Raw genomic sequence first — 22,577 nt, 5'->3', positions numbered from 1 at the left:
TCATTTTGAGCCCTCACGCCGCCCTTATTGCTGTTCTTACTCCGTGGGATGGCTAACTTTATGTCTCAGCTTGGCTGGGCCATGGTGCCCTGATGTTTGGCCAAACATTATTCTGGGTGTTTCTGTGAGGGTGTTTTTGAGTGGGACTCGGCGTAAAGCAAATTGCTCTCCATGGTGTGGCTGAGCTTCACTGGATCCGAATCTGCTGAAGGCCCACATCGAACAAACGGCCGACCTCCCCAGAGCAAGAGGGAATTCGGTAGGAAGCCTTTGGACTGAACTGCAACCCTTCTCCCTCCTTCACTGAGGTTTTCTCGCCAACGTCTCCTCAGGGGGCCTTTCTGACTGTGCTGTGTGACACAGCCACTCTGTCACCCTTTGGCCCTTCACCTGGCTGTGTTTTTCTTTTTCTTCATACTCCTTCTCATTACTTTATTTATTTTAAATAATTTTTAAAAAGATTTTATTTCTTTATTTTCAGAGAGAGGGGAGGAAGGGAGAAAGAAAGGGAGAGAAACATCAATATGTGAGAGAAACTTAGACTGGTTGCCTGTCACAGGCCCCCTACTGGGAACCTGGTCTGCAACCCAGGCCTGTGCCCTAGCTAGGAATCGAACTTGTGACCTTTTGTTCATAGGCCAGCAATCCACTGAGCCATACCAGCCAGGGCATCTATGCTATTCTTAACCTCCCCCTGTCTATTTTGTTCCTACCAATTATGCTTCGTAATCCCTGTACCTTTTCCCCCATCCTCCCGCATCCTGCTCCCTGCCAGTAACCCTCCCTGTGATCTCCATTTCTGTGATTCTGTTTCTATTCTGGTTGTTTGTTCTCTTTGTTTGTTTTTTAGATTCAGTTGTTGATAGCTGTGAATTTGTTGCCTTTTTAATGTTCATGGTTTTGATCTTCTTTTTCTTAAATACTGTATCTTGTGGTGTATAATGTGCATGTTTTTGCCCAAATTTTTGAGGAACAAATAAGGATACTCATAAGTACATGGGTAGTACTAATTCTGTATCGATGTTTTTAATTATTTTGTTTATGTTTATGCATTGAAAGTGTGACTCTAGAAAGCAATAATGATATCCATATGCAAAATTATACCCTGGAATATGATAATTGGTTTTGTTTCTAAATATAAATAAATAATTGAATTTAAAAATTAAAACAAAAGATTTTTTTCCTGAAAGTTTGGGTCAAAAATATGGGTGCACATTACACACAAGAGTGCATTATACATGGCAAAATACGGTGAGTCCCTTTAACATTTCCTGTAATAATTGCCTGGTGATGGTGAACTCTTTCAGAGTTCCCAGACCTTGTCTGGGAAGCACTTTATCTGCCCTTCCATTCTAAATGATAGCTTTGCTGGATAGAATAATCTAGGTTGTAGGCCCTTGCTTTTCATCATTTCGAATACTTCTTCATCATCCCTTCTTGCCTGCAAAGTTTCTTTTGAGAAATTAGCTGATAGTCTTACAGGAACTTCTTTGTAGGTAACTCTCTGCTTTTCTCTTGCTGCTTTAAAGATTCTCTTTACCCTGACTGGTGTGACTCAGGGGATTGAGTGCTGGCCTGCAAACAGAAGGGTAGCTGTTTCAATTCCCAGTCAGGACACATGTCTGGGTTGCGGGCCAGGTCACCAGTAGGGGGTGCACGAGAGGCAACCACACACTGATGTTTCCCTCTCTTTCTCCTTCCCTTCCCCTCTCTCTAAAAATAAATAAATAAAATCTTTAAAACGTTTTTTAAAGATTCTTTCCTTATCTTTAACCTTTGGCATTTTAATTGTGATGTGTCTTGGTGTGTTCCTCTTTGGGTTCACCTTTTTTGGGATTATCTGAGCTTCCTGGACTTGTACGTCTATTTCCTTCACCAAATTACAGAAGTTTTCTTTCATTATTTTTTCAAATAAGTTTTCAATTTATTGCTCTTCCCCTTCTCCTTCTGGCATTCCTGTGATTCAGATGTTGGCATATTTGGAGATGTCCCAGAGGTTCCTAAGCCTATCCTTTTTTGTTTAAATTCTGGTTTCTTCTTTCTGTTATAGTTGAATGTTTATCTCTTCCTTATGTTCCAAATCATTGGTTTGAATCCTGGCCTCCTTCTCTTTTCTGCTGGTTCTCTGTAGATTTTTCTTTATTTCACTAGTGTAACCTTCATATCTTCTATTATTATTATTATTATTATTAGCCCTACTCAAGAAGGTCTCTGAGCATCCTGATCACCAGTGTTTTGAACTCTGCATCTGATAGCTTGGCTATCTCTGTTTTACTTAGTTCTTTTCCTGAATGTTTTTCTGTTCTTTCATTTGGGCCATTTTCTTTGTCTCCTCAATTTGGCAGCCTCCCTGTGTTTGTTTCTGTGTACTAAGTAGAGGTGCTTTTACTCTCTGTCTTAGTAGTATGGCCTATGTAGAAAAGGCACCTGTGAATTGTGTGTAGCAGAGTCTTAGGTAATTGCCAGGGTGGGGTAACCCACTTTGTGCTATGTGGGGAGCACTCAGAGAAGGGACAATGCCACCACCTGCCTTCTGGATGTTCACCTGACACTCACCCCATTTCCAGTCACTTCACCCCCTTCCAGCTACTGCTCTGATGGTGAATCTCAGAGTGGGTGGTTTGCATACATTCTAAGACTGTTCAGGCCCTTTAAGCAGTGAAACTCCAGCAGTTTCTTCTGCCACCCCAACCTCCCCTGGGTTTATAGACAGAAGTAATGGTACCTATCTTCCTGGTGCTGGAATCCTGGGCTGTGCGGTCTGGCCTCAGGCTGGGATCGCTCTCTCCCAAGGTATCCCTCCTAATTTTTATTCACCATGCATGAATGTAGGACCATTTGTTCCACCACTGCTGCCTCTCCCCACCACACCACCTTTCCCTGGTCTCCATGACTCTGCCCCTGCTACCCATCTGTATGAATGTGACTTCTTTAAATCCTTGGTCATCCAACTTCCGTATAGCTCGGTTTTCTGCTGGTTCTTGGCGTTACTAGTTTTGAAATCTGTTTGTAATTCTTCCTATGGTTGCACAGGGAAGCAAAGTGTGTCTACCTACACCTCCATTTTGACTGGAAGTTTCATTACTTAATACATTACATATTTATTTGATTGTTTCTTGTCTGTCTCCCAGTACTTCGCTGAAAGCAGAGAACTTTTCTGTTTGCTTGTTTTTTTTTTTCACTCTCACTCACCCCATTAGCAACTCAGCGCCGTCGTACTTGGATCTCTTTGCTAAAATTTAACTTCCACCCTGCCACAGTTCCAAACTGCTGAATCCCCAGCATCGGCCAAATGCTTCTCTTAGCTGCCAGGTCTGTCCGTGGTCCCTCTTCCCTCAGGCTATCTTCTTGTCCCACCTTGGTGTCCTCCAGCTTACCTTCTCCAGGAAACCCGACTCACCCAGCCCCTTCTCCAATCAGCAACAGCTGATATACCATTTCCTCCTAAAGCCTGCCTGTAACTTTTTAACTATGTGTTCTTGTTGGCTACATTGTGTCCACCCAGTCTGCCCAGTGGAACTATGGGTGCCCTGAGGACAGGGATGGAGCCAACACAGTCTGACCACCTGGAACCTTTGCCAAGGACCAGTAATCACCTTGGCACCTGTGGGCACACAGAAAGCTCCACTGCCTGACATGATACACACAGGCACAGGTGGGGGTCACCCAGTCCTTTAAGTTATGAAGCTGCTCACCTGAGGGACCAACCCTACCCCCCAACACAAGTACTTGTAAGGGGTCTTTAATAGCCTGGCCTGCTTTTCCAGCCTCTTCTCCTGCCACTCCCCCAGGAAGTTGTCTCTGTCACAGAAATAGCCACAGAGGATTACTCACCGTGGATTTTCATGCCTCTGTGCCTTCGTTCAGACTTTCCCTTGCCTCACATGCCCCACCCCCCACACCTGAACAACTCTTACTCATCTTCTCAGTATCAGCTCTGGTGTCAGGGCTTCTGTGAAGCCTCCCCGCCCTGCACCCATCAGTTCCCTCCTCCGTGTTATATGTAATTTTGCATATATTTGCTCTTCATCTGTGCACTTTATGTTTATTTATTTGTTTATTTGAATCCTCACTGGAGCATATATTTATTAATTTGAGAAAGAGAGAGAGAAACATCAATTGGCTACCTCCTGCATGTGTCCCAACTGGGGATCAAACCCATAGCCTAGGCAGTGCCCTGACTGGAATCAAACCAGTGACATTTTGGTGTACAGGGACAATGCTCCCACCAACTTAGGCACCTTCCAAGGTTGTTCCATGCACTTTAGAATGCAGCCTCCCAGATCTGAAACCAAAGTTTGCAAAAACAGAAAAGCCCAACAAACATGAGCTTATCAATCTGTAGAAGTAATTTACTTCCGAAGATGGTTTGGGACTGATGGGAGGGGGGCTGGGGAAGTGCTTCCAGGGGCCAAGGTGCGCCCTCAGTCCTGAGATGTAAGTAATGACAGCTGTTCATAAAAACAGCAAGGGTTACTAACGCCCACTATGTGCTTTCCAAATGCCATGAGTTGGTTTAAGCACCTCACCTACAGATCTCCTTTAATCTTGAGTGTAATCCGATGAGAGGATCAATTACTGGTTCCATTGTACAGCTGAGAAAACCAGGGCTCAAATAAGTTAAGTTACTTGCCCAAGATCACATAGCTAAGTAAAGGAAAGAACCAGGACCCAAGCTCTGGACAAATGGGCTCTAAAAGCCGAAATTTTTAACCCCCAAGCTGTATGGCCTCTCATGCCCTGTTATAACCACATGTATTGTGTCCTGCTGTGGTAGCAGAAAGGCGATGCTCAGCAAAAATATTGACAGGAAGGTGTTAGACCATCATGATCTTCTGGCTTTTGTCTAGTGCTATCCAAGGCCAAAGACCCTGAGTCTGGAAGATACTGGTCTCTGGAGTAGTTGTCTCCTGGGACCAGGAAAGCTGGGCCGGTTTCCCTGAGACCATCAAATGCTAGCCTGTCCTTTCCTCTGTCTCTCGTCTTACATTTATAGAAGGCCTGTTGGGTTTGCCACACTGTCCTTATTCCTGGAGACACAATGGTCCTGGGCAGACCAAGCACGGAAACAAACACCCTACAGCCCAACAGGCTAAGTGCTGTCTATAAAAGAGAGCCAGCGGGTGCTCAGAGGGGGGAGATAGTGAGCAACCCTGTAAGACAGGATCAAGTCCCAGGAAGGCTGCTTGGAGGACATGATGCTTGAATTAAGCATGAGAGAAATATATATCCACATACTTTTTTTTAAGAGTTAAAAAAATTTTTTTAATGCCCTGGCTGGTGTGGCCCAGTGGTCGAGTGCCAGCCTGTGAATCAAAGGGTCGCTGGTTTGATTCCCAGTCAGGGCACATGCCTTGGTTGCGGGTCAGGTCCCTGGTAGGGGGTGTGTGAGAGACAACCACACACTGATGTTTCTTTCCCTCTCTCCCCCTCTCTTTTGCCCTTTCTTTCTCTCTCTGAAAATAAATAAAGAAAATCTTCTTTAAAAATTTATTTTACAAAATGTTTACAGAAAAATTTATGTTTACCAAAAGGGGAAAGGAGGGAGAAAGAGAGGGAGAGAACGTGTGGTTGCCTCGCGTGCACCCCCCTGCTGGGGCCTGGCCTGCAGCCAAAGCACGGGCTCTGACTGAGAACTGAACTGCTCACCCTATCGTTCACAGGGCAGCACTTAATCGGCTCAGCCACACCAGCCAGGGCTATATCCACATATTCTTGTGGCATATATAGGGTTTCACTTTTCACATTATTTTTTTAACCCACTCGGAATTAATTTTCGTATCAGGTAAGAGGCTGAAATCTAACTTAATTTACTTTTTCAGTTGGTAAGCTAGTTGCACGAGGTTTTCAAATAATTCATCTTTCCTCACTTACTTGAGATGCCATATCTATCATATACTAAACTGGTGTGTGTTTGCTCTAGTATTTTCATGTTTTATTCTGTCCCACTGGTCTCAGGAAGAAGGCATTATATTGTAGTGGCAAACTTTGCAGGCTCTGAAGTCAGATTATTTTAGGGTGTGCCTCAGTTCCCTCATTTGTGAAATGGAGATAATAATAGCACTTAGTTTAAAAAAATAGCACCTGATTAACATAATGGCTGTGAAGATGGAACGAGATAATGCACATAAAGTGCTCATTGCAGCGCCCCACACAGAGCGATCAACCAAAGGACAGCAGGCACTCCCGTGATCCCTATCTGCCCATTCCTGGACCAGTGACCCAGGAGGCTGAAATTACTAAACACATAGCTTTGAGCTGATGGGACAGCTCTGCTGCTTAGTGTCTGCATGACCCTGGGCAAGTTACTTATCTTTTACTGTCTGTCTCTGTTTTCTGGTTTCCTCACTCACAGTGCAGGTATGAAGGCATCTACCGCAGCATGCCGTGACTATTACACGTGACAATATCAGCTGAATGTTTATTCTTCTGCTGATTATTACAACGTTATAATTTATTATCTGTCTTTATGTGTTGTAGCCCTTCTCATTATCTTTCCCCCCAAAATTTTATGGGGAGTGTCAATCATTCACAGCCTGGTCTACTGTGTGCGAATAAAATAGAATCTCTGCGAAGTCCATGCCCAGCCCCGCCTCTGTGCTGAAGGTCGCTGCAACCAGGGAGGTTTTGAGCAAGCGAGGACCCCCCCGTAGGATGTAAGAGGGCATGGGGAAGGGCCTGGGGGGTGGGGCTTTGAAGCTCACACAGCAGGTTTTAAAAAATGTTTTTATTCTGTTTTAATTCTTACTTTAACAAAGAAATTTGCATAGTTTAAAAAGCCAACTAGTTCTACAACGCATTTACTGAAAACAACCCCCGCGCCGCGCCTCCCCCGACCCGACCCACGCTCCTGCGTAAAGCACTCGCGCATTCTTTGGCCCTGCTTCCGGTACCTGCCTCTGTTTTTCTAAATAACCTGCTTATGTTGTTATCTCTGCTTTATATGTTAGCTATAATCTACTTACTGTCTGCCACGGAAGATGAGGGTATAGTTATCTGTAATCCTGCTCTCCTCATGTGCTCCCCACCCCATCCTTTCAATTAAAATATATTCCAACTTTTGGTTAAGTCAGTACTCACACAGCGTTTACATTATTATGTCTGCGAGAATATTCTTCACAGCTGAGCTATGTAGTGTTTGTACTAAGACTCTGCAAATCTGTAAAAACTGCTCTTATTAACATAAGGCACATTAAGCTGAGAAACTGCGTTCTCTAAAATCACAGTCACGAACTTTGCTGTTTGAAATCCATCGGTGAGGGTGGAACACCGCCCCTGCCCAGAGGTCTGAGCTGCGTGGGTTACTCCGACACAAAGAAGTATCCCTGAATGCTTCTGTGTGTCAAAACTTCAGATGGTGGGGTTTTGGGCACAACAGTAGATTTATCTTAATTATGTAGTTATCTGTTATATATAATTATCTAAAGTTAATTATCTTAATTTTGTAGTTTTCCAGTGGATCCTTAGTCCACTTCTCAGCCCAGGCTTGCTGTGGATTCCCTCACTTATATCCGTGTTTACCTTGAATCTATCAAAACACTGCTTTATTTAAATATTACCCAAATTCCGCCTTTCCCATGTCCTATGGTGACACACTCTGCTTTTTCCTTTGATGAGCTGCTCCATGTAGTTCCTCTGGTTTGTACGCCTTCTCACGGCAGCAAGTTGGTAAACCTGACTCTGGCCGACACACAGTTATGTTCCTCTTTATAACTCTGTTTTCCCTGAAGTCGGTAATTGCCTGACCTTTTCTTTTACTTGGTTTTCTATATACCTATCATGAATTCACCCCCAAACTCTCTGAAAGATATGTACGCCTTCTCTCAATGCCTTAAGCACATTGGGTAATTCCTTGGTCCCACACTTTTCCCCTTAAAGGCACCTCTTAGAGCCCCTCGTCCCCTGGCTCCAAGAGTCTGGTTTCTCCCCTCATTTCTTTTTAAAAATATGACAACCTGCTTTGGCTGGTGTGGCTCGGTTTGTTGGTACATTGTCCCGTGGACCAAAAGGTTGCGGGTTCCACTCCCGGTCATGGTTGCCGATCCATCCCATCAGGGTGCACGTGAGAAGGCAACCCAATGTGTTTCTCTCTCACATCGACATTTCTGCATCTCCCTTTCCTCTCTCTCTAAAAGCTATGGGGTGAAAAGTCCTCAGGTGAGGATAAAAAAATAATAATTTAAAATATGACAACCTTCTCACTGCAGCTGGCCTGCACTCCTCATTCTCTTGCTTCTCTGCTCCTCCGCACCCTCCCAGATGGCCAAGGAAGAAGAGATCACCACACTCGTCATCGACAATGGCTCTGGTATATACGTGCAAAGCTGGCTTTGCTGGGGATGATGCATCCTGGGCCATGTTCCCCGCTTCCATCCTCGGGGCACCCCCGACATGGGGCAGAATACCTACGTAAGTGACAAGGCCCAGAACAAGTGTGGCATCCTGACCCTGAAGTACCCCACTGAGCACAGCACAGTCACCAATTGGAATGACGTGGAGAAAATCTGGCACCACACCTTCTACAACAAGCTGTGGCCTGCGAGGAGCACCCAGTGCTGCTGACTGGGGCCCCCCTGAACTCCAAGGCCAATCACGAGAAGATGACTCAGCTGGTGATTTTTAAAACTGTTTTTGACCCAGATTATGTTTGGGAGCTTCAACACTCCTGCCATATACGTGGCCATCCAGGCCGTGCCGCCCCTCTGTGTATGCCTTTGGCCACGCCACTGGCATTGAACTCTAGGGATGGGGTCGCCCACACTGTGCCCATCTACAAGGGCTACACCCTCCCCCATGCCATCCTGCGTCTGAACCTGGCTGGCCGGGACCTGACAGACTCCCTCATGAAGATCCTCAGGGAGTGAGGCTACAGCTTCACCACCACCACTGAGCAGGAAACTGTGGTTGACATCAAGGAAGAGCTCTTCTCTGTCACCCTGGACTTCAAACAGGAGATGGCCACCACCTCCTCCTCCTCCTCCCTAGAGAAGAGTTAAGAGCTGCCTGATGGGCAGCTGATCACCATTGGCAACAAGCAGTGCCGGTGTCCAGAGGTGCTCTTCCAGCCCTCTGGTAGACTCCTGGTATGGAGTCTGCAGCATCCACTAGACAACATTTAACTCCATCATGAAGTGTGAAGTTGACATCCAAAAGGACCTGTATGCCAACACAGTGATGCTTGGTAGGACCGCCATGTATCCAGGCATCGCCAACAGGGTGCAGAAGGGGGTCATGGCCCTGGCTCCCAGCATGATGAAGGTCAGGATCTGCCCTGCTGGAGCTCAGGTACTTGGTGTGGATTGGCAGCTCTATCCTGGCCTCGCTGTCCACCTCCCAGCAGGTGTGGACCAGTCAGCAGAAGTAAGATGAGTTGGACCCCTCTATCGTCCACCACAAATGCTTCTAAATGGACTGTGGGCAGATCCGTAGCATTTGCTGCACGAATTGATCAAGTCTAAGTTTGCCCTGGCAAATGTACACATCTTGTGCTGATCTTGTGAAACTGGAATAAACCTTCGAACAGAAATTGTTCTTGAAGCTTGTATCTGATCTCAGCACTGGATTATAGACCTGGTTGCTGATTTTGGCCTTGTATTAAAGTTAACTGTTCCCTTGGTGTATGTTTAATACCCTGCACTCATCTTTGATTTAAACCCCTGTACATGCTGTCAATCACTTGGTGGCCTAAACAAGAACATGCTTCTGCAAGAGAAATCCAGTGGCTCGATGAGAATCCACAAGACTGGTTCCCAATGGGTATTGACATGAGGGAGCTGCCTATTTTAGGATTTCTCTAGAGGCTGGAAGGAGTCTTGAACCACTTGTCATTTCTGTCCTGCCAGTCTGACGGGTTTGGGAGGCTCCCAGCGTCAGGACCCATTTTCCTCTCTTAGCTGATGTTTCCTGCCAGAACATCTGTGTTGTTACTTGCCTTGAGTTGGAAATTGGGTTGTATTTCCACCTGTAAATTTATTCATCCTTTTAATTTATGTAAGGTTTTTGCACACAATTCTCAATTCTTTAAGAGATGACAAATTTTGTTTTTCTATTGTCATATGAGAACATTAGGCCTTAGCAACATGTCATTTTGAGGAAAATAAAGTGCTACAGTTAAAAAAAAAAGACAACCTTTGTTCTTACACCTATCTGAAAGCATCATGGTTAGTTGTCAATGCTTCCGTTTTCCTGACTTCTTTTTCCCCCTCCACCCCAGGAGAGGCCGAGTGTCTTTATATCTTTATTTCTCTAAAGTTTATCAAGGCACTCAACGTACGAACAAACGAGTGAATAAATGAATGAACAGAAGGGATTTTTGTGCATAAGTGAAGTTGAAGGAGAACCATATCGCAAGGTGGCTTTCTCTATGGCACCGAAGTAGAGAAGAGAAGCAGCACCGAAGCCCCAGGCGATCCCCCAGGCGACCCAAGACGCAGTTTCCTGAGCACAGACTGCTGGACTCCGCTGAGGCGAAGACCGCAGCGCGAGCCCAACAGGCGCCGCCGCTAGGACTTCAACTCCCAGAAAGCAGCGCAAAGGCGAGCGCAGCCCTGGAAGAGTTCCGCACGCTGGCTACGTCAGAGCCGCGCAGAACCGGGAAACGCGGGGCAGAGGTACGTGTGGGGAGAGGGCCAAATGGACTGGGCGGAGGGAGAAAGCGTGCGCAGCCCTGAGCCTAAGTGAGATGGAATGGGCTGGTGAGGAAGAAGGACAGATGGGTCTCAAATGAAATGGGGTTGAAAGATCTCCAGCTCCGCTTTCTCTTCCCCCAGCAACCATGACGAAATTAGCGCAGTGGCTTTGGGCACTGGCGCTCCTGGGCTCTGCCTGGGCGGCTCTGACCACTGGGGCCCTAGGCCTGGAGCTGCCATCGTCCTGCCGGGAGGTCCTGTGGCCACTGCCTGCCTATTTGCTGGTGTCTGCTGGCTGCTATGCACTGGGTACTGTGGGCTATCGTGTGGCCACTTTTCACGACTGCGAGGACGCCGCCCGGGAGCTGCAGAGCCAGATCCAGGAGGCCAGAGCCGACTTATCCCGCAGGGGGATGCGCTTCTGACACTTTGACCCTGTTCCCGCTGGACGCCCCCTCCCTCCCATTAAACAGTAGCAAGTTTACTAACTTCATGTAGTATGGAGAATGGGAATTGCGGATTGTATGTACCACCTGTCGAGAAGTGAGAGGCCAAGCAGCCACCTTCCTCAGGTCATCTGAGCCTTTATCTTTGCATCCTGCTGGTGTTCCTCCTGTTTATTTCAAAGGAGGCGAGGGCCCCTTCTCAAGATCTAAGGATGGAAATGTTACACTTCTCTGGTCCTTTTAACCCTGTCAGGAAGTACTTCTTGAAGCCTAATTTAGTCTTCTTCATAACATCCAAGCCCTGTCCTTGCCAAGGCCTTCCTGGGTCTTTCCTAGGTTGCTCTGGTTCTCTGGTTGCTCTCTTTCCTGAGCCAGCCCTCCCAGCCCAAGGATGACTCTGACCATGCAGTGCACCTTTGCCCTTCGCCAAACCAGGCAGGCTGAGAATCACTGAATAGAGAATGAGCTTCGATGGGCAGGGGTAGGGAACAGTTTATTTTAAGGCACATTCTAAAGATTTCACCCCCAGCCTCCAAAATTAAAAAATATAATCTCTAAAAAATAAGTGCTTTGTCTCCCGGGTCTCATCCAGTCATCTAAGTAAAGCTCTTTCCTTGGTCCCCAGATTCCCAAAGTTGTCTTTTTTTCTTTCCCATAATCCATGGCACCTGCGGGGCTGGTCATCCGGCACAGCTGAAACAGGTTGGTCTGAAGCTCTTTGGTAACAAGTTGGCATTAAGGTGCCCTGTGGTCATGTGAACTGCCTCAGGTTTGTAGGAGCTGACAGTTCCTGTTTTGCTCCTGAGGGTACTTCCAGAAAAGCCAGAGGCAAATGAAGCTGGTGGGGATTCCTGGAAGGTTGGGCACCTGAAATCCCAAGGACTGCGATGAGAAGAGCTGCTTTTCCACTTTGCACATCTGTCACCCCATCCCTGCGCTGCTTACCATGATACAGGGATCTCTGAGCCGAAACCCATAGAGAGTCCAGGAGGCAGAGGTGAGGAGGGTGGCAATGGTCAGTGAGAAAGAGAGACGCTGCGTTGATTTAGTCTGAATGACTTTGGCCTGGGGAAAAGGATGAAAGACACTCCTAGCCCAGACACAGTAAAGCTCCTACCTTGCCTAATAATTTCCTCAGAAAAAAAGGTCAAATATCCTCCCTGATTTTGTTACTCAGCCTTTCCCTCCTACCTCCCATTCACCCACCTCTCCTGCTCTGCCTCCTCCCAGGATTTGAATCTGCCCTTCCTCTGGAGTGTAAGCTACAGTCTCTAGCTATGGGACCCAACCCTTCTCATCTCCCCAATCTCCACAGACACCCCCACTCACCAAATCAGTCAGTGGTGACAGGTACATACTGATGGTGAAGACACTGCAGAAGAGGCCCAGCTGCTGAAGCCTGGCCTCAATGCTGGGCACCAGGAGCCAAAAGTAGCCAAAACCCAGGAGAAGGACCCCCAGCAGGGCTGCTGTCTGTAGGAGCACAGCACGCTGCAGGGGCAAGAATAGCCTGACTTCTACATGTGCCAAAAGCCCTCTCTGATCCCTTCCGGAATTCACTCATTTATGCACCAGTGGAGGAGCCACTCTTTGTCCTGACCCAGTACTGCACTTGTCACAGCCTTTTTCTCCACCAGTGACTTGATCCACCCACAACACGGGAGGTTTCTAGGAGAGGGAAAGATATCTTTTGGGGGGAGCTTGGTATACACAAGAGGAGCTCAATAAACGCTTGTATAATTGAATGGGAACACAGCTAATGACCTCATTCTCAGCCACTGACCCTGGTTCTGAAGGAATCGTGGGAGATAAAAGCATCCTCAGCTTATTGGGCAGCAAGGAGGCCTCATCAGGGTAAGCAGAGCTATCGCCTTGCCAGAAAGGGGGCCATGTGTGAGTATCAGAAGGCTGGCATTCAGGAGGAAGGAGGACTGCAATGCTGGAGGGGCCTTCCAGGAAAAGTTGACAGTGCCAGCCTGTTCCAGTCTTCTAGGAAGTACCGCTGGCCCTGCCAGCAAGCAGGACATGCTGCAGAAGAGGTGAGTGCAAGGGAGGGTCCCTACCTTCCGAGGGCAGTAGTGCAGATACACCAAGATATATGAGGTCTGAAGCACAGCACCCACAGCGTTGACAATGATTAGAGTCCCATCTCTCTTCAAGGTCCCATAACTCAGCCAGCTCAGGTTGCTGCAGAGTGGAGGGGAGAGACATTCGCCATGGGGATGAGTGTAGGAGGGGCACCCAAGGGGTCTCTTCCACCTCACCCTACCCACTCAGTCCGCTCAGCTTTTCCCCCTCTCACTTGACATCCGTGGTGAGAAAGGGCAGGAACTGGATATTGTCCACTCGCCGGGTCATCCACATATGCCTGAGGTCAGAGCTGTAACGGAGCCGAGAAGGCAGGGATGACAGGGGAAGGGAGAACCAGGCTACCGGGCATTGGAGACCCCTAATGCCTGTCATCCTCCCCTAACAACTGTACACCCCAGGGCCCATTCTCAGCTCCCTTGCCTTTTTCAGGTCAAGTGACCAGCCTTGCTCTGGTACCCCGTTCCCCTCGACCCGACTCCACTTTGATCCCAGGTTCCGGAAGCAGCCTGGTGCTGCAGCCACGTCTCCATCCCCTCTCGCTCCTTTCCTGACTTTCTGGTCCTGCCCTATCCCGGTCGGGCAGCGCTCTCACAGGCCGGTGGAGAACATGCCGAGGGTGAAGATCACGCAAGCTCCAGAAAGGAGTGTGTCCGCAACGCCGCCGGTCTCCATCCCTCTCAAAGCAGGCTCCCTGCGCCGCAGGGCAGCCTAGCTGGTGGCAGGGCGAGCTGGTCCGAGCCCCGCCCCTCCGCGTCCCAGGCACGCTCGCGTCACCCGGAAACTGAACCGGAACCCGACGTAAGGAGGGAACTCAGGCCCCGCCCCCCAGCATATCGCTGGCTCGCCAACTTTCCCGAGCTGACGTCGCCCTTCGAGTCTCTGTCGGTCAGCTTCCTGGGGCTCCTCGGACTTGCCCGGGACCCGTAGCTTACCGCTCTCTGCTTACCCCTTAGATTACCTAGACCCCCCCCAGCCTCAACTCCCCCACGGCCCACTCACGAGCCTGTGTGGTGGATCTCAAACCAAAGCTTGCTGGATCCAGCCAGACTTCAACCCGCTTTCCACCCACAGCTCCAGATCAGACCCTCATTGGCCCAGGACTTGGGAGGGTTTTTCTTCCCAGTTTGCTGAAACCTGTTCCCAGTCTCTCCCCTAAACGACAGGAATTGCCAGAAATGACCGATTCTGTCAGGTGTCCTCCCCATTCAGCCACACCACCAACTTGGCCGGTCCACCTGAAGTGCCCAGCACTTTGATGACCCCTTAGTCCCACCTGACTCATAGCAGGGAAGTTCCCATCCCAGATTCCCAAATGTCTTGGTGGATCGGGGTGATGCTTCAGCTAGTGTTCCCTTGAGGGCTTCCCTGACCCACCCAACATTATGAGCACTTGCATGGTATGCCAAAACCCAAAGCCCAGCGCTGTGAGGGTGGGAATGGGGCAGAGGTGAGAACGGGAAGAACTTCCAGAGTGAGGTTAGCCTAAAACCAGAGAGACTGTGTGGGTATAACAGGGTGCAGCCAGGGGGACCTCCAAAGAGGGGTTTGTAATGGGGTCCAGAACTCAGGGTGTCCAGGAAATATAAATATAAATATAAATAAATAAATAAATAAATATATGTATGATATCCTCACTCCCACAAGTCTGAACTGGGGGATGGGGCACATGGAGCAGGCCCATTGAGAGTTGTACTGCATAGCAACAGTTTTGCGACTAGCCTCAGGCATGATCATTTCACATATCTATGACTTTTAACTGGTTTCTTGGATATGTTAAGTAGCTGGCTTTGAGCCAGGGGGATGGGAATGACTTTCACCCAGGTTGTAACTGGGAGGCAATTCTCCCTGGTTACAGTGCCTGTGTGAGGGCGCCTGTGTGAGAGCGTGGAGATGATTGGCTCCTTGCCATGGGGCCACACCTGCCCAGGCTTATTATGGGAGCCCAGAAAAGCTGGAAAAATAGGAGAATGCTGGCAGGTGTAGCCAGTTGTGGGAGGAGTCGGAAATGGGGCTGCAGAGGAAGATTGGCGCTGGGATTGAAACGCAGGCATGGCAGCCATGCAAGAGAGGGGACTATGCAGCTTTGGCAAGGAAGCGGGGAGTCACGCGGCTTTGGGGCTCCCTTTGTCATTCAGCTTAGGAAGCCAGAAAGCAAGATGTAGAAGCGACGCAGAGCTCTCCCTTAGCAGTTTGGAAGAATGCAGGAGAGACTCTGTGAGAAGGAAAGGGGTGAAAGGACTCTTGCTGGTGGGCCAGGAGAAGGTGCCATGCGGATTTGGATTAAGAACTGGAGATCCCAATGACATGCCTGATAGTGCTGGGAACTGCGGGGGGCCAGCCAGCAGAGCATGGGTTACTGGGAAGACCTGGGGGGGCCACCTGAGCCACAGACTTCTATTTCTTTTCTGAGACTGGGCAGAGGGGGAAGGACTGTGTGCATTTGTGGGTATTTTAAGAGACTCTTAATGAAGACATTAAGTCATTACTCTTAAGTCTGTACAACTTTTGGAATAAATAATTCCTTTCCTTTTCACCAATCTCTGACATTGAGACCTATAATTTCCTGGCAGTGGGCAAGGCAAACTTAGTACAGGGGACCCCGGGAGAAGGGGGGGTCCATTAGATAATAGTATGTCATTCCCCACCTCCATGGGTCCGTTCTGTAACATTAGGGGTTAGTGAGGGGTAAGAATTCTTTCCAGAGAGGGGAAAAAATTCAAACCCAGTTGCTACTGGTATCTCCCATAGCAGGAACTCAATGGCTGTAAGTTAGTATGGAGAGGCAGAAGAGTATGTACAAAAAAACAGGTTTATTTTCAGACAACATTGTATAAAAAAGAGCCAGTTATAGAAATCAGCAAAGATACACAGCAAACTTATATACAGATCCTGTACATGTGGGCCCTGCCCTAACAGCTCCACTCGAGGAATAGGTTGGCGCACCCCCTGTTGGCACAGCCCTGGGGAGCGCTGCCCCAGGACAGGAGATGCTGGGTCAGCCCAAGCATACCACCTCTCCGGTCCCTGTCTCCCAGGCAGGAAACTCTCTTGCTTTTCCTTCAGTCAGCTCATCTTGGCATCCTGGCTCTCTGTGGGAGGGGCAACTTTGCCAAGCTCAGTGTCTACCTGCATGACCCCAGACCACCTCTTCAGCTCCCACAGTGTCCCTCTTAAGAGTCCATATTTGCACAGCTTGTTTTTTTTGGCTTAAGGGTAGGAATGGCAGGGGAAGTACCGTCCCCACTTTGTCCGTCCCTCTGAGGTGGAGGCAGGGACGGCACTACCAGGCTTGCCCACCTCCTTTGGGCTAAAACCCTTAATACTGACTCAATTTGAGGCTGCTGGGTGGCAGCTTATAGATGTGGCTGGATGGTTGCCAGGACTGGGGCTTTGGGAGGGACCCCAGGCCAGGTGAGGGGTGCCTGCCTCTGCCTCCTCAGCCCAGATTCAATCCTTAGGCCAGATGTGGCATACGGCTTCATGGGGTTTGCAGTGGCAGAAACGGCAGGAGCAGCACAGCCCAGGCAAGTGGGAAGAGGCGGGGGGCAGCACTGTGACCGATGCTATGTAGAACTTGCACTTCTGGGTCATCTGCAAGGTGGAAGGGCAAAGGCTCCCAGGTGAGCAGTCCCACTACTGACACTGGCCCTCAGTCCAACAAGGTTGCCCCAGCCCCTGCCTGGCAAAGGAGCCTCCTCTTGTGTCCAACCCCTTAAGTGGGCCCTCCTGTTTGCCCCAGTCCCAATTTGCTCCAGCTACTTACCTGCTGGAAGTCTCTTCTCCTGTGGATTGGCATGGGCCTCAGGACTATGTGCTAAAAGACAGGGGTAGCCATAGGTCAGGCACTGTACCAGGGAGGCAGAAGGATGGGAGTGCTAGGTGGGCCAGGCAGCGGAACTTCCCTACCAGCCCATGTCATTGGCCAGGCCCAGCATAGGGATGGAGGAAGGAGGCCCACAGGGCCGGGACACTCACTGATTTTGCCATTGACGGTCACCTTCAACCTCAAGCAGTGGTCTTCTTGGTGGTGGATGGGTTTGGCTGCAAGATATACCCACAAGGTATTAAAGAAGGGGAAGGAAACTTTGTTGGAAGAAAACAGAATTCAAATGCCTCTGGCCCCGCTTTCTCAGTCCCTGCTCATTGGAACCACTTTCTTCCAAGCCTGGATTCTTCCCTTCCTTAGGTTTGCCCACTTTCTGCCCCGAGTTCAGTCCAACTTCCTTCTTTGGAATAACCCTTGGCCTTGGAGATGGTGGCAAAAAGAACATAGCCGCTGTCCCCTCCCCAGAGTCCATCCTTTACTCTTCCTAGCTGAAATTTGGGGAAGACCCTCTTCCCCCCAGGCACATCCAAAGGGTGAGGTCTGTATGCATTCTATGCAAAGCTGATCTTATCTCTTGTAAACCCGCCAGTGGCTTTCCACTGCCTTAAGGACAAACTCCTTAGCACTTCTAGGTCCCCGTGATCTGCCCTGTGCACCTCTCCAAGCTCCCATCTCCCCACTTCAAAGTGTCCCTCCTACCCTAGCCAGGCTAAACATATGGAGTTCCCTGAAGATGCCATGTTCCCTTTGCACATGTCCTTTCATTTATGGCTAAGCCCTCTGCTTGTCCTAAGCTCCGGGGAGCCAGGAAGCCTTCTCTGAAACCCCCTAATCTGGAAGGTCCCAAGGTCATATTTCCAGGGCCCCTGTGCCCACTCATGCCTACCATACTACACTGTTCTAACGGTCTGCTGACCAATGCGTGTCTCTTCCCAGCTTCCTTGAGGACAGGGGCCCTGTAGTGTTTTATTTCTCTTTGTGCCTGTACAGCCAAGCAGTGTTCCCAGAATACAGTAGAAGCTCACTCCACATTTGTCACGTGAACGAATGAAAACAGAATCCAGGATTGGAGGCCCTCTGCTGCTTGACTCCCCACTGAGCACGCTCTCAGGCACACTCATGGAGGTGGCTCCATCCCCCAGCGCGGGGCACCTCCGAGGCACTCACAGATGTAGTAGTAGCTGTGTCCCTCTTTGAACTCCTTGCCCAGGGTGAAGGGTGTGTAGCGCAGGAACTTCTCGGACAGCTTCTCCGGGCCATGCCTGGCGTTGGGGTGGTTGCACTGCCAGCGGACCTGGCTCTTGGACTCGGGCTGGCACGCCTGGTACTGCTCTAGCTCTACCAGGTACAGTGTATACTGCTCCATGGCAGCGGCTGCCACAGAGTCGTCCTCGTAATGGGGACAGATGATGTCCAGGTAGTCATTTAGCTGCACATGTACCGTGTAGCCTTCACTCCGGAACCTGCATGCGCGTGTACGCAGAGGGGACGGAAGCAAACAGTGACTCAGAAGCCAGACCAGAGCCTTGAGTCTCCAAAGGTTTACATGACCTCTCACATTTCACACTGGACCCCCACACAAAGATGTTGTGACAATCTCAACTCCCAATATTTACTGATCTTAATCTAAATATCTTTCCACCATCTCCAAATACCCCCCACCCTCATTGTTTCCTGTAATTCAATAAACCCCACTCACTTAGTATCTTTCAGGTAACAAAGAACTTTCCATAACCCCCTGACATTTACCCAAGGATGAGCTTCTAAGTATTTCCTTAGCTCACTCACCATTCTCTCCTGGCCACGCATACTTCCCCAAACCTATTCCACCAGGTGCTCCTTTTCATGCTATTAGAGCTCAGTCCAAGACCCTAATTCTATCATTAGGATCCAACCAAGCCTTCCTCTTTACCAGGCTGGCACTCAGCCCGAACACATCTGATGTCTTCATTGCGCTCACTCCTTTCATTTGCCCCCCCACACTGAGTCTGTCTCACATTTCTCTGCTTCCTTTCCCCCCAAGCCCCCAGTATACCCAAGCCCGCAGATAATGCCTGAACCCTTTAGGTTAAATCCCTGTCATCAATCCATTCGTTCCCCTCAAATCTTCCCTTCTAGCTCCTCAAAATGATGCTCAGTTCTCCTTGTCCGCTTCCCTCAAGGCACCCCAAAACATCACTGTCCCTTTATCTCCAAAAGCTACATATTTAGCTGTGAAGTGAGCTCCAGAAATGCAGCAGTTCTCAGATCCGAGGCTGCCTCTCCCCTCCTCCCAAGGTGGAGCTAGCTCCCCTCCCCCAGCCCATTCCCTCCAGGCTCCACAGGCTCCAGCCTGACTGCCCCCCAGCTCCTCCCCCCAGCTCCAGACACCTGGCTCCAGTCTGGGTGGGGTCCTAGTAGGGGGAAAAGTGCCTCCCCACCTCCCTCCCCAAGCTGGTCAGCCTCTCTGAATTCCCCTGAGCACTGCCAGCTAGACACTCGGCATGGTTGGCTGCCAACTTGCTACAAACCAAAACCCTTGGGCATGGGTGATGGGAGAAGGGGCAGGAATTAGGCTTAAAGGCCTCAGGTGGGCACCCACTGCCCAGTCAGTATGACTTCTAACCTGGCCTTGCAGCAAGCCAGTTCTCCAGCTAGGCTTACCAGCACCCCTCCCCCACCCTGGGGAAGAGAGAGGGGCAGGAGGGAGAGAGAGACAGAGAAGCAGAGAGAGGCTTTTAAAATTCCTCTCTGGAGAGATAAACACAGAAGCCATTTCAAAACAGGTATTTCAGCTCTGGGCCTGGCATCTTTCCCCCATTCCAGTGACGGGCACTGACTCATTCCTCATCCACCTCTGCCACCCGCCCTGCAATCATGAAAGCCTGTGAGAATTCACCTTGTTGAATGCGGACACCCCCTAAGACCCCAGGGTAGCACAGTGTCCACTAGCCCAGGATACTGTCCTCCAGGCAAAGGGAGCTGGCAGGTCTGAATGGGCACAGTACTCGCCCCTCCAGCACCAAGGAGACCAGTGCCGGCTCCCAGTGGTACCACCCTTCTTCCCACGCTGCCTCCCCTAAGATCCCAGGGCAGATGCCCACTACCCTGAGTCACCCAGGCCAGCCTCACACCCGCCCAGCTCGTTGCGACTTCATCTTTGCCCCCGAGCTGTGCCCGGCCTGGCTGCCTGTGGACCCCACTTGGGGTTGGCCTCTCTTTAGCCCTGGGTACGGTTAGGTGTGGCTAGAAGAACAGGGCAGAAGTTATGCTTGGTGAAGGCACCCATCGGCCCCTTCCTGGGGTATAATCTGCTCTGCATTAAAGGGCCCTTTAGGGTCCTTTTGACTCTTGCTCTGCATTTGGGAAAGGGGGGCAGTGGCGTCAGGGAAGGCGGGGAAGGGGGCAAGGAAGAGGCTCCTTCCTGAAAGAGAGGAAACCTGGGAGCTTGGGAACGGAAAAGGCCAGGGTTCCCCCTCCGTATTCACGGCTTCCTGTCCCCTCCTCCTCCTTCAGCCAACACCTGGCATGGGCATAAACAGGGACTTTGCTCTCTCTCTCCCACTAGGACAAGACTGGGTTCAGGAAGCAAAGAGCAGGCAGCAAGGAGTGGGGTGGGGGAGGGCTGCCCGGGCTGCCCGGGGCTGCCCCTTTAAACCAGGGCAAGAGGGCACTGCCTTCTGGGGTTGGCAGCTAGCTGTTCTCTCCCCACCCAGCGCCACAGGCACAGACCCCTTACCAAGCAAGGCTGCCACAGGATCAGAGGGAGCTGGCACCACGCTCTTCTCCAGTGGGGTGGGGAGCAGGCACGCCAGTGCTGGGGGTGGCAGCTGAGTATAGTGTTTTTCCTGACCCCAGGCTGTCCAGCCCTCCTGTCCATTCTTCTTCGTAACCCCCTCTCTTGTCTTTCCACAAATACTGTTCCCATAACTTCAGAAAACTCAAGGGCAAGAACAAAGAGTCCCATGGAGCTTCTTATATCCAGTACCATTTGCCTCACAGCCCTAAACCTGCCCAGGAGAAATTAACCCCTTTCTTCCCAGAACCCTTTGTAACTTTTTAACCCCTTCCTTCCCTTCTGAACTTTTCCCATGACCACCTTCCCCTGTGTCTTCAGTTTTACTACTGGAACCCCATAAACGGGTGATACCTTAGCCTACTCAAGCACAGCAAAGTGCCTCACTCCTGTCACCACAACAGATCCCTTGGTGGGGGGGGCTTTCCACAGTCACCTTGAACACAGAATGAATGCTTATTGCCCAAAGCCCAGGTCCCTCCTGAGAGGTCCTTCTAGGATTACAGTGAGCACTCTGCTTACTCCAGATGTCACATCAGGTACCTGTCAGTGTGGGCAGGTGCCCCAGTGCCAGACAAGGAGAGGCACACAGGCTTTCTTGGCGGAAGGACCTACAAGAGCCGTGGTGGCCAAGGAGGGTGGTCCATGCCGGAGGCAGGGACTGCTCAGCATTGGCTCCTCACTTCGGAGAAGCAGAGGTGCCAGAGGGAAAGAAAGGAGCGGCGGAACCAGCGCCTGTGCAAGCAGACCCAGGCAGGCAGGCACATAGTCTGGGGTGGCCTACTCCCAGTGAGGGGCGAGAAGCGAGGGGGAGAACATCCAAGAAATCCCTCCCGCCTCTGGTCACCTCGCTAAGACTCCGGTCAGGGGCGGGCCTGGACAGTTAAACTAGCATGGCGGGGGACAGTGCCAACCGAACGCCTAGGCTGTTGGCCGGAGACTCGGGGCTTACTTGGGGTTTGAACTGTTCCAGAAGACGGTGTGGCGGTCGGCGGCAGCCAGACTGTAGCAGAGACCCAAGAGAGGGGCCCAGAGGAACTCCATAGCGTGGGGCCTGGTTAGGCCGGGCGAGGACGAGGGGCTCGTGGTGGGGTCTGGGTTCCCGCAGGTTTTCTCCGAGGCGCAGTCGGCACAGTGCTCCCTGATCTGGCTCTCGCGCCTGTGGACTCCGCCTTTTGGGCCAGGGCCGCCCGACACCTCGCTCCGCCCCCAGCCCCGCCCGGCGAGCGGCTGCCCTGGGGCTTGGGGGCTGGGGAGGTGGAGGAGGGATGCGCAGGGGAGGGAGCCCATCGCTCGACCTAGCCCGAGCTGAGCCGCTCGGTGCTGCGTGGTCGCTCTCCTGTGGGTCCGCGTGCCGCTTTCTGTGCTGTGCGGGGTGGTGGGCCTGTGTTCCCCCGCACAGTCGCGTGCGGCGGAGGGGCACCAACTCCACCAGCAGCTCTGAGAACACGCGGTGGCGAGATCCGACTTTTCCTCGTGGGTCCTGCACGGTGCAAGGTTGTTGATAGGTCCGGCACCTTTCCCCAGCCTCGAACTACAAGGCTCCCGCGCCGCGTTCCCACATTCTCCTCGACGCCGCCCCCCCCCCTCCCCAGAGCTTCCCGGACTCTGCGCTTGGCTGCCCTCCCCACACACGCTGTTTGTTTTTGTTGGGTTTGTCAATGTTGTCTTTGTTCGGGAGACTGTGTCATCGCCTAGATGCCGGGAGTAAAGTGCGACCCTGAGTGACCAAGTGTGTGCTGTGTGTGGCCGGCCGGGGGCAAGGGCATGCCTCTGTGCGTGTGACAGGGAGACACTTGGGATCTTGGGCC

General features: G+C 50.7%; 3 protein-coding genes and 1 pseudogene across 7 annotated transcripts; 2 read left to right on the top strand and 2 right to left on the bottom strand.

Annotated features, from left to right (window-relative positions):
• Positions 1-8,100: 8,100 nt before the first annotated feature.
• Positions 8,101-10,002, top strand: LOC114488838 (annotated as a pseudogene).
• Positions 9,928-13,946, bottom strand: SLC50A1 (solute carrier family 50 member 1). Of its 4 annotated transcripts, none has more exons than XM_036015564.1 (6): positions 13,758-13,938; positions 13,377-13,454; positions 13,138-13,261; positions 12,404-12,565; positions 12,020-12,139; positions 11,542-11,956 (listed from the first exon to the last, which is right to left on the bottom strand). In XM_036015564.1, exons 1-6 carry the CDS (start codon positions 13,835-13,837, stop codon positions 11,840-11,842), a joined length of 681 nt encoding a protein of 226 aa, XP_035871457.1. In that variant the 5' UTR covers positions 13,838-13,938; the 3' UTR covers positions 11,542-11,839. The 4 variants fall into 4 exon arrangements, with proteins under 4 accessions (XP_035871459.1, XP_035871457.1, XP_028358788.1 ...); XM_028502987.2 differs by having other exon boundaries at positions 11,542-11,941; positions 13,758-13,933; XM_036015565.1 differs by lacking the exon at positions 13,758-13,938 and adding an exon at positions 13,586-13,751.
• On the top strand, positions 10,512-11,284 carry DPM3 (dolichyl-phosphate mannosyltransferase subunit 3, regulatory). Of its 2 annotated transcripts, none has more exons than XM_028502990.2 (2): positions 10,512-10,610; positions 10,770-11,284. In XM_028502990.2, exon 2 carries the CDS (start codon positions 10,775-10,777, stop codon positions 11,051-11,053), a length of 279 nt encoding a protein of 92 aa, XP_028358791.1. In that variant the 5' UTR covers positions 10,512-10,610; positions 10,770-10,774; the 3' UTR covers positions 11,054-11,284. The 2 variants fall into 2 exon arrangements, with proteins under 2 accessions (XP_028358791.1, XP_035871460.1); XM_036015567.1 differs by having other exon boundaries at positions 10,590-10,672.
• A 2,011-nt stretch (positions 13,947-15,957) lies between the features above and the next one.
• On the bottom strand, positions 15,958-21,938 carry EFNA1 (ephrin A1). Its single transcript, XM_028503084.2, has 5 exons — positions 21,719-21,938; positions 18,159-18,454; positions 17,141-17,206; positions 16,929-16,979; positions 15,958-16,756 (listed from the first exon to the last, which is right to left on the bottom strand). The coding sequence occupies exons 1-5, from the start codon at positions 21,808-21,810 to the stop codon at positions 16,644-16,646; spliced, it is 618 nt and encodes a 205-aa protein (XP_028358885.1). The 5' UTR covers positions 21,811-21,938; the 3' UTR covers positions 15,958-16,643.
• Between the last annotated feature and the right edge of the window lie 639 nt (positions 21,939-22,577).

This window comes from Phyllostomus discolor, chromosome 14, assembly GCF_004126475.2.
Source record: "Phyllostomus discolor isolate MPI-MPIP mPhyDis1 chromosome 14, mPhyDis1.pri.v3, whole genome shotgun sequence".
Classification (NCBI taxonomy): Eukaryota; Metazoa; Chordata; class Mammalia; order Chiroptera; family Phyllostomidae; genus Phyllostomus; species Phyllostomus discolor.
Note: the sequence above shows the minus strand (reverse complement) of the source record. Positions and strands in the feature narration are given on the sequence as shown.

Excerpts from the sequence above, each read along its gene's own strand:
- DPM3 (XM_036015567.1), top strand. The coding sequence starts at position 10,633 with ATGGACTGGGCGGAGGGAGAAAGCGTGCGCAGCCCTGAGC. Across the intron at positions 10,673-10,769 it reads AAGCGTGCGCAGCCCTGAGC|CAACCATGACGAAATTAGCG; the intron begins CTAAGTGAGATG and ends CTCTTCCCCCAG.
- SLC50A1 (XM_036015564.1), bottom strand. The coding sequence starts at position 13,837 with ATGGAGACCGGCGGCGTTGCGGACACACTCCTTTCTGGAGCTTGCGTG. Across the intron at positions 13,262-13,376 it reads TTTCTCACCACGGATGTCAA|CAACCTGAGCTGGCTGAGTT; the intron begins GTGAGAGGGGGA and ends TCCACTCTGCAG. Across the intron at positions 12,566-13,137 it reads TGCACTACTGCCCTCGGAAG|CGTGCTGTGCTCCTACAGAC; the intron begins GTAGGGACCCTC and ends TTGCCCCTGCAG.
- EFNA1 (XM_028503084.2), bottom strand. The coding sequence starts at position 21,810 with ATGGAGTTCCTCTGGGCCCCTCTCTTGGGTCTCTGCTACAGTCTGGCT. Across the intron at positions 18,455-21,718 it reads TGGAACAGTTCAAACCCCAA|GTTCCGGAGTGAAGGCTACA; the intron begins GTAAGCCCCGAG and ends ACGCGCATGCAG. Across the intron at positions 16,980-17,140 it reads GACCGTCAATGGCAAAATCA|CACATAGTCCTGAGGCCCAT; the intron begins GTGAGTGTCCCG and ends CCTGTCTTTTAG.